The following is an 11,328-nucleotide window of genomic DNA, read 5'->3' as shown; positions in this document are numbered from 1 at the left end:
TGAATTCATGAGTCGATTGAAGCTAGACCACCATGAAAAACCTAGAAGCACTGGACGGCTATTTTGTTCGAGTATGGGATTCCTCAGTAGTGCGCATCCACGATCCCGCCCCGCGGGACTCGAACCCAAGACCCTTTGGTCTCGCGCGCAAAAGATTAATCTCTAGACCATTGATCCGGCATTCAACAGTGTTAATGTCTAACTTCGACCAATTCATGAAATTCCGCTATTGTCTTCAGTGAGTTACCATCTCACAACAGACCTGGTTGAACCTTACTGGTCGCAGCTTCTCTCTAGAACCTCAGGAAATACCCCTTGAAGCCACTCACTAGTGAGCACATGATGATTATTATCAGAAGAGGGTTTTGTGGAGATTTTAGTAATTTAACAGTAGAATTCATGAGTCGATTGGAGCTAGACCGCTAGACCGATAGGTTCTGGGTTCAAGTCCCGCGAGGCCGGATTGTGGATGCGCACTACTGCGGAGTCCTTACTCGGACGAAATAGCCGCCCAGTGCTTCCAGGTTTTCATGCTGGTCTAGCTTCAATCGACTCATGAATTCAACTATTAAATTACAAAATGTTATATTAATTATTACTGGCGTAACAATATACTATATTTCTAAATTTTAATAGGAATTTTGATGGAAAATAATGTTAAGCAACTTGACAAAAATATTCATTTAATCCCACCTGACCTGATCATAAATATAGCTGTTAATTTGAATGTGAGTTATCGAATATAGCTGTAACTTCTGTTGCTTCTTCAATGCTCCAGTTAATGATGGTTCAAATGAACATTTATAAAAACTTATTAATAACACCTCTCACTTTGCTGCTGGTTTGTTGTTTGCGTCGCTTATTACTTATACTTGAAAAAAACGAGGGGTCACTGCAAGTCCTGCGTCGTGAACTATGAATACTAAGTCTATTACAAATGAAAATTTATTCACCTCGAAAACAAGACATCGACGACTCTAGTCGAAAATACACTCATTTATATGGTGATTTGTACACCTATTTTGATTATTAATTAGAATAGAATCACGCATTTGGATAATACCCAGAGTTATAACAAAATCACATATTGACTGTCATACTAAATATAATTCAAATTAAATTGATATAAGAATAACGTATCTTGAATAAGAATCACACTTAAATAAACTGATGTTATACTAAATAAAATATCACACAGGAAAACAAAGCAAATACTCTACCGTTTTATCCCGTCATATCATAGTTGATCCTCCAACATAGAATGAGAGCCTTCGTACGTGTGAAAAATTGTTGTTCATTAGTGTCATGAAATAGGAAGTCGGGCATGGAGTTCTAAGTTGATCAATCTTTATAATTTAGCAATGCATTTATAACCAATTGAGGAGCAAACTAAGTAACAGATCAAGAGTAATTTAACCGTAAGTTTGTATTCAATAGAACTTCATTACGATTTGGATATAATTGTAGAAGATAGAATCTATTATTCTATCTACCATCACCAAATTTCCACTAATCATACAAATTTCTGGCAGTTGCACAGAGACGCCTAGTCCATGGATTAAAGTTCCCATCTACAACCACAATTTCTGTTGAGCGGGATTGATTCTAGTCACTCATCTATCATTTATGGCGTACATGAAGTTGATAAAAAGATATTGTTTTTTTACGTATTTGGATCTTACTTTGACTGAGCCTTTCATTACAACATCGCCTCAATGTGTATACAACCAAATATTGTTGTTTTGCTTGTAGAACTTAGTATGATCTCGATACTCACGGAATCAGAAGTAGGTGTCATATGGTCTGTAGACAGCGACATTGTGAAACATAATTTCCACACCTAAAATAATTTAAGGTCCCTCCCTCATAACTTTTGAATCCCAGGACTTTTGAATTGTCTATAAATCATTAAAAACAACTTTCAGTTATACCCTGAAATTCCCGTTGTCCGGTCAAATAACGCATTTACCGACAGTTTTCAAAAATGCCGGTTTGAGGTGATAACGTAATCTCTTCAAACGTAGCGATATAAAACGTTATATCAGGGACCAAGGCCTGTAATTTGATTACTATTCCTCTTACTGATCTAACTCATACATTAAAAGCACTGGTGTATAGTGAAACTACCGAGTGAGAAATACTGAAAGTGCTAAGTCTTTAGATGATCAAACAGAAATTAACTAATGGGATTGTGGATATTTTCAGTGAAGTAGACGAGTCATGTTACGAATGTCAAGTAAACACGTGATGATGGCAGAAGGAATGAATATTACAGAGGGTATGGGTAGCCAAAACAAGATAAAATGACAGTTTGTAAGGTCACTGATTCTCAGTCTAATATTCACGTAAGGAAATGTAGTGATTCATGGTTTGGTTTTAGAGATTTTCCAAGATTATAGTTGACCAATCAAAATGGTACAGATATACAGATGCTTATTTCGTAAGTTTTCAGTTCCATTGACTATCTTATCTTGCCTTACACCTATTGACGAATAATCGTGTGTCTCAATGGAACAAAAACTTGACATCAAAAAGTAAGGTCACATGTCTGGATCTAGTTCTATCAAACATTAATCGTTTATTAATGCTAACACATAAATTAGATTTGGTTGGTGGTCCGATGTGTATTATTGGAAAGACTAGTGAATCAATAACAGGATACGACTTCGCAAGGTATCTACTTCCATAGTATGCTAATCTTGTACTGGTTCCCTGATGAATCCTTAGACTGTGTACACTAAATGTTTGAAATAGATCCCCTTAGATGAACCAGCTGTATCCACCAACTTTAGTGACACTAAATCTGACATCTCGATTGTGCATTTTAATCATTCGGAACTAGTATAAATAACATTGAGATCTGTATCAGGTGAATGTCTTGATTTTTAGTGCTGTTCATTACACTGACGATCAATATTTCTAAAGAAGTTTAAGTATCCACTCTGCTCTCCAAAACCAAATTATGTTGTTAACCAACTGTCGAGTTAGAAATGGGATAATTGAAGCACATTTTATTGAGATTTTAGGCGGTTGTAATTAGTTGACAGGAGAACTTAGGATCCTGGTTATTTGGCACTCGTCATCCAAGGATACTTATAATCTTAAGGGGACTGCTACTCCTTAGAGGACTCGATTCTGTGTTGTCCAGCCTCACATCCTGAGATGCATCTACTGAGTCATTTGGGTAGCACTTCAAGGACAAATAAACACGACACTATTCACAGCCCGGTAAACAGCTAATTGTCTTTTATTGTACATACTAAACTATATTACACTTTTGCGGAATTAGTGTAAAGTATGTAGAGGCCAAAAATCTCGTTTTGAAGCATTAGAACCAAAACAGTAGGCAGAATTAATGTGCAGAACAATAACCTTGCTCCATTATTTCTACGTGTACAAATAAATTGAATTACGTTCCGACATTATTTTTTTATCATTTCAAGCGATAAGCCTTAAAGTAGAAAACGCTAATAATCAATGAAATTTAATGCAATTAGTCCCTTTTGATAAATTTGTATAAATCAGAGGGGGTTTTGTGGAGAATTTAGTATTTTCACAGTTGAAATCATGAATCAGTTGAAGCTAGATAAGCTAATATAATAAGAAGACGAAGATTATCAAAACTATATAATAATGATAATATTTGAAATGTTTTACGGTAACATATATTACACAATAACTGTAATGAAAGTCTAAATCAATGAAATGTTATCTTTAATCATCATTCGATATATTATCTTCTTGACCAAATAAATTGACCAATGATATACAAGTTAATGCATGTCTATCATACAATTTAAACCAATCTACTTTAAGAAAAGGTGTGACATATGATTTTTGATCGTATGACCTTGAGACAATGTGTTTGGCAGATTGGAGAAGAATAGAACTATTCTAGTCTACTATGTTGGGTCAGCTATAAAGTTACGTTGTCTATCCGTTCATTCTGACTCATGTTTTCTTGGTCTACACACATTAATCTTCTGATTAATGCCAACATAATCTTGTTGAATGCTTTTCCAGTCAAAGACACATCTCCACAGCAGTTTGGTTTGATGTATGCTAAGGTAACCAGAATCTCACGAGAACGATACCAGCTTAAACATGATGAAAGAAATCTGAACTCTTCAATGTATATTTATGATTACCATAATGAAGAAAATGCTATATATGTGGTAATCAGTATTTCTAAAAAGGACTTGGAGTTTGTAGATAATTATCAAATCAAACCTGTTATATGCTTAGTCAACTACAGCAGTAATGTGCCTTTAGCTTTATCCTATGACTTGGATTTTACGTTATCCGCAGAGCTAGTTAATCAGTCTTGGTATTGGTTACCACCTTCATTAAAAGGGAGTACAAATATATCTGTCTATATATTACCAAAATTAGTGGGATTAGACTATTTGGTATTTTGGATTCGTCAAGCCAAACCTATGCATGGATATATCAGTCCTACTCCATGGTTTGCCAATAATTCTGAGACCCTCAGGAAGCAATATTTTGATAATTTATTAATTGACCATCGACTCACTGTCTCTTTGTATAATAACCAGGATGATAATAATGAAAACAACACACTGGGTTTTCCCGTAATTGTAATTGCAGATAAAGGCATTGGTTACCTAGTTTTCCGTATTTTCGTCATAGTTATGGTGACTATATTCACATTCACAATGGGGTGTGATTTGGAAATTCCTTTGATCCTGCATCATTTCAAAAGACCCATTTCTATATCAATTGGATTCTTTTGTCAATTCTTTTTTATGCCATTGGTAAGTAGTTTGTTTTTGTTTTTAAAATACAAGTTAAGAATATTAAGTCAAATAAGTAATAAAAACTTCAGTTTCAGTTTGGAAAGGATAGGAGGCTGAGTGTCTTGTGTTATTCCTAGTAATGGTAGTGATGAGAAATCAAGAAATGTAACATTGTTTTGCTTTAAACCTTGTAAATGATTACAGTACGTATAAGAACTACATAAAATTTAAAATATGCTTAAGACAAAACTTTCGTTTAAGTCAATATGAATCCGTTCAAGTCCGTGTTTGTGTGGAGCCGAATAAAATAACAAAAAGTGTACAAAATCAGTTGGAGGTGAGGGTTTCAAACTAATTTCTTAATATGTCTATCATTACCAAGTTTTGATTTGATCAATTTGAATAAATTGAGTTACGTAATGTCAGATAATCTAATTTGTTCTACTCATTTGGGATATAATAACAAATATATTATAGAGTTGAGATCATGAGTCAATTGAAGCTAGACTACCATGGAAAACCTGGAAGCACTGGACGGCCGTTTCGTCCTATTATGGGACTCCTCAGCAGTGCGCGTCCACGAACCCACTCTCGCGGGATTCGAACCCAGGACCCACCAGTTTCGAGCCGAAGCCCTTAACCGATAGACCACTGAGCTGGCATCCAACGGTGTTAATTTCTAACTTCAACTGATTCACGAAATTGAAAATATTAACTTATTTATAATTTCTTAATAATTTAAAATCAGTATTATTAATTGTATATAACATCATGAAAGGTTTTAGAAAAAAAAAGAACTGGTAAATCAATACTACATTTTAACTAGTTAGGAAACATCCTGTCACAAGTGTTGTATATTTTATCAATTTTCAAGCCTACTACTATTTCAATCTTTGATCCAATGTTAACCGTCTAGTTAAGTTGAAATGAATAATACAAGATTTAAACTTGAAACTAAGTAGTCAATTGTTGATGTTCTCTACGTGTTTATATTGAATAATGCAATATCATATGTAGGAAATCATAATGTAGGAAGTCTTCAAAAAAAGGTTCCTTTAAATTCGATGTATATTCTGTCAGTCGATGACATGAAAACTTTAAAATTCCTTGGTTTATTCCAAAATTGTATTGCTGCATGATGCTAATAGTATTATATCAAATCTGTACCAACAAAATATCTTTGACTAGTTGATCTACAATGGAAAACTAACCAAGTTGATTTTAAGATAATTGGTTATCTTTATTAATTTCGTTCTAGTAACTATGTCCTTGTTTTCGTATTATAATTTGAGCAATACCGATCGGGTGAGATTTAACCAAGCTACTTGGCTGAATCTGTGTTCGCACTCGATCTAAGTGTTCAAAGTAATCTGTTACATATCTAATAGTTTTTAATTCTATTTACTGTTAGTAGTTTCTATTGTCGTTTCGTCATTCATGATAGCGTATCATTTCTTTCCGTTCTCAGATATTTACATTTGCGCTTCTCATACCAAAAACGAATAATTTAGCATCTACTTACTTGTTCTCCATGAGGTATTTAAAACAAATTCTTAAGCGCAGACAATTCAGTTTATCATAGAAGATGGATGTTTCTAACGATAAAATGGAGAGTAAGATGTTACACATTTGCTATAACCGATTGTGGTCACGTATAGTTTAAGCTAGAGGAACTGGTTTATTGGATTCACTCAGATAATACGAGTGATTCTTATATTTTCTCAAGAAAGCAATATGATGTTTTTGCCTGATATCTGATCACATCAATTGTACGATACATATAATGACAATTTTCAGCATGATCTAATCGGCTGATCTATGAAATATCGATAAAAATTTGTTACCTTCTTATATAGAACTTTTATAAAACGTTATAATGAAATTGTATACCCATTGTTTATATTATTCGTTAATTTAATGCGTACAAATTCACTGAAGTTTCAGGTAAATACCATGTAGTGTGGAATGAATACGATTTCATCTATGCCATCATTATGAAACGCCTTTATTTGATCCGTGATGTCACTCTGTATTAATAATCTTTCGGGATATATCATTTGAAGGTACACGTTGTCTGTTAACTTTGGGAACTTTCAGACCATACACATCAATTTAGAACATGATTTTTCGGATGGATTCTCCAGCGTTAACATGAGTATATCGATAGATAAGTGCATGAATCGAAGTCGTTCAATATACCCACATTTATTGAGTGAAAAGAAAATTTGGTAACTCATGTCATGATTTCCATGTTTATGTAGTTAGTTATTATTTGGTATTTGCCTACGTAGATATTTTATAATATTCCCAAAATTCTACAATAGGTCACTCCTTGGACAGATGAATTTATGAAAATTAAATTTTCCTTATTAAAAACTAAACTTTATTTATATAATTGTGTTTTAGATTGCGTTCGGTATCGTAAAAATTATACCAATTAGATCGGATTTTGGATTTGGTTTACTTACTATTGCTTGTTCTCCAGGTGGTGGTGCCAGTAATGGTTGGTGTCTTCTACTTGGAGGTGATATCAATTTGAGTATATTAATGACATTCATTAGTAGTTTATCAGCTCTTTGTAAGTTCGATTTATCTATCTAGACTTTGTTTTAATGAAGGCATATAATATTAACGACCTATTTTTTTTAGATGAATCAACAGTTTGATAAAAATTTCTTTATTATTTGAATTTTTTGTAACTATACACTTTCTATAATAATAATAATTATTATTATTATTTTCTTTTAATGAATGAGTTTATCCGGAATTGTTTAATCTATTCAATTGTAAAGAAGCCTTACAAAAAATGAATATCAGCTTACAATAGGGTTATATTTATCACTATTCAAATAACTGATTTTTTTTGTTTTAACCCGACAGTCTATAAATGTGGATAGTTTGTTTTAAATTTTCTCTGTTTTATATTCACTATTTCATTATAAAATTTTTTTATATTTTTATTTGAAAGTTGTTTAGTTCAACTAATCGATAGTGTGTGAGTTTACTTTTGTAAATTCCAATTTTTAGTTACCATGACTTAGTAGTATTATCACAAGATGAAATCTTCTCAACATTAATAATAATAATAATAGAAAACCGTTGAGTGTATAATGTAAATATTCAATCTGATCTGAATTTTTCTTGTTGTTGCTGTAAAATCTTGTTTTTCACTGATAAACAAAACTATCTCTTGGAAGGATATACAACAAAAAGGTTTACAGTAGTTTGATTAAGTTTTAGTAAATGTCACATTTTCATATTTCAACTATATTTTTGATTCAATTTAATAATAATAATAAAGAACATTCCATTTGATGCTTTATACATTCTCTTAGAAGCTAGTAGATTGTTGAATGGTAATTCATTATCTTACCATTCCATAAGGAGATTACTAAAAAAATTCTGGTTAAAATGACACATCTTTCTGTTGATAAACTTTTGTCTTTATATTCTATACTAAACAATCAGTTAATTCTTCAAAGGTTTATTATTGTGATAAGAAAACGATGCAAGTTATCCCTAGAATTGTTAACTAAACAAAACTTAGATATCGATTATTTTCTGGAGGTTAAACAAAAATTTCACATTATATCACTTCAATATTCTTACGAATCAACTCAATTAAAAATAGCCATGTCAATTTGTCATTTATATGAATATCATCATTGTCAAGATGAAATTTGATAATTTCACAGATTATGCAATGGATAGATTGTTTACAATAATAAAAATATTCATCTATATATGTATATTTAAGGCTTCTTCGACAGCAACTTATAGGAAATCGTGAAATGTCTTAAATCCAATTTTTCTACTCATTGATATACTAAAAATCTATCTATCTATTATTATTATTACTGTTGTTGTTTCTATTTGGATAATTTAATTTTAATTTAAAATGAGAGCAACCGACTATTTTTGGGGAAGTTGACAGGATTGTTGATATTTCAAAAAAACCTATATGAAGTATAGAAAAAAAAATACTACATTTAATTTTCTATGTTATTTACATGGAACATACTTTCAAAAAGGGGAACATATTTGGTTAATATTTGTTTAACATATGGAGGAGGTTAAGAACAACAACTCCTGGTGTGATGCTTCTGTGATTGGTCTGTTTTGTATTAACATGAAATCAACAAAACATAACAAGAAAATATATTGAATAATTCCAATACTATTGTAATCTTATCGTAAACTCCATTAAGGATCAATCACTACAAATGAACTGTTCCCCTTTGTAAATAAATTATTATTCTTTAATCTATTTTACACTGTTACACAGAACTGTATATAATAGTGTCATAGATCGTGGTAACCATTATTTTTGCATTCACTTCTTGTTTCATTTTTTTTATTCATTCACAGTCATGATGCCTCTTCTTCTATTCATCTACGGTCGGTTCTTTATTGATGTGACCAAAATAAAAATTCCATATCTCAATATTGTCTTCCAGTTGTTACAAGTAGCTATACCTGCATTAATGGGCTTAGGTCTACGTATATGGAAACCGAAATTGGCTGTTAAATGCACCAAGTTAACACGTCCATTATTTTATATATTCATATTATTCTTTTTAACTATCGGTGTGTACATTAATTGGTCCTTGACTCGTCTATTAGCTGTATATCCTTTACTTATCCTTACAAGTGCATTATTACCTTGGCTTGGCTTTTGTATAGCATCATTATTTACATTAATTCTACGACAATCACGCCAATTAATTATTACAGTGGCCTTAGAGACTGGTATACAAAATATTGGTGTTGGAATACTTGTTTTATTGTATACAATGCCAAAACCAACTGGTGAATTAGGTGCCATTATGCCAATTACTGTAGCTATGCTTACACCGATTCCTTTGTGTTTAATTTATTGGGGCTTGGTTATCAAGCGTAAATGTTGTGACCATCAGAATAAAAAACCTGTCATTCATGATCCTTGTGAAGTTGAACCCCTCAGTACCACAAAAATAAGTAGCGATTGCAGTAATGACGTAATCAACCCATCAACTGATAACAATCAATCACCGACACAAGTATCGTTGACAGAAACAACTGTTACCACAAGAACCGCTATCCCTCATGAAGGTATGTAAAGGAACCCATGTGAAGTCAGGTTGGTGGTGTTATTTTTCATTATTTTCTATTTTTAAATAACAATAATTTTTTAGTGTGATAATATGTAAACCTTTTTAGTTTTCTTTTGAACCATTACTGTTTTCAATGGAACTTCATTTGTTGTTGATCCTACTAAACACAGTATCATTTTTTCTCGTTTTTTAAAAGAAAAATTTGTGAAGTTGCATAATTTCATTGATCACTTGTTTCATTGTAATCAGACTAAAAATTATGAAAGAATCATTCTTGGCTACACAGATGGATATATATACATACGTGATTTAAGTAGCTTAACGATGAGTTTTTATTTCAAAAAGTTCATTTTTACCTCTTTTCTCTAATCTATTAACTTACCTTTAGTTTTGTGATAAATATCCTCTTTTTGTAGAACAAGATTTTATTTTAGTCAAACTCAGTGAAAAAAATAAAAATTTCCCAACCTTAATTTTTCTACCATGAACAGTAATAAATAAATGTAAAGTGAATCAACGGAACAAACCCAATGACTCATTAAAACGAATGAAGACGCTTCAACAAAGAGAATTCTCTTTTGGACGTTATTATTCTTCTTAAGCCATCCAGTTGTATTTATAGAAATTTTTTTACATTTAGTAATCGTAAAATAGACGAATCTTAAAAAATCATCAAGGATGATCAAATTTATTCAAGCACTGACTGCAAAAGCCTATAAAACTGAAAAGTGTTACAACACTTAACAAAGTAATCAAAGATCAGTGGTCTATCGGTTAAGTGCTCGCACGCGAGACTGGTAGGTCCTGCGTTCGAATCTCACGATAAATATAGATCTCCAAATAAGCCATTCCATTAGCAATCTATTATGATAAAGAATAAGGACAAATCAGAAAGACATTTAAATAATTAGAAATGGATAGTAAACTGATCCATACATAGAAAATATATGTGTCCCAACTTACAAAAATCTTGTGGTACAACGTGATTATCCTTTTCCAATCAGCAGCCATTTGTTTGGAGTAACTCTATGAATAACAATTATGGTTGTTATCAGTGGGGAATAGGGACAAGTACCATATATGTAAGGTAAAATGGAGGAGTTTAAGATTGACGCAAAATATCAGTTTTAAGGAATAAATTAAATGATAGGGGGTGCATTTGCACCACGTTATTTAAAACTAATGTAGACGCCAAAACACAGACAATTGATTGATAAATTTCGATAGTGTATTAAGAAGACGAAGATTATCAGTACTATATGATGTATTAGCGCAATAAATTTCGAACAATCTGATCACACATATACTTGTTCAGAACATTTATATATTTAAATAAAAGGTCAACTAGACTGGAAATAGAGTATAAAAGGAGACATGGATAATAATAATAAAAATAATGTGAAAACAATTTGAAACCTAATCACTCTGGATAACAAGTTAATATTACCAGGGTAGGTTTAAGGTGAGAACAAACTTTT

The 11,328-nt window shown here is 31.9% G+C and overlaps 1 protein-coding gene across 1 annotated transcript; it reads left to right on the top strand.

Moving 5' to 3' along the window:
• Nucleotides 1–4,055: 4,055 nt before the first annotated feature.
• On the top strand, nt 4,056–9,856 carry Smp_136310 (sodium-bile acid cotransporter related; the record flags this gene model as incomplete). The annotated part of the gene is made up of 3 exons (XM_018797546.1): nt 4,056–4,807; nt 7,199–7,335; nt 9,126–9,856. The coding sequence occupies 3 exons, from the start codon at nt 4,056–4,058 to the stop codon at nt 9,854–9,856; spliced, it is 1,620 nt and encodes a 539-aa protein (XP_018652577.1).
• Between the last annotated feature and the right edge of the window lie 1,472 nt (nt 9,857–11,328).

Source organism: Schistosoma mansoni, chromosome 5, assembly GCF_000237925.1.
Source record: "Schistosoma mansoni strain Puerto Rico chromosome 5, complete genome".
NCBI classification, from domain to species: Eukaryota; Metazoa; Platyhelminthes; class Trematoda; order Strigeidida; family Schistosomatidae; genus Schistosoma; species Schistosoma mansoni.
This window is presented reverse-complemented; position numbering and strand designations above follow the sequence as displayed.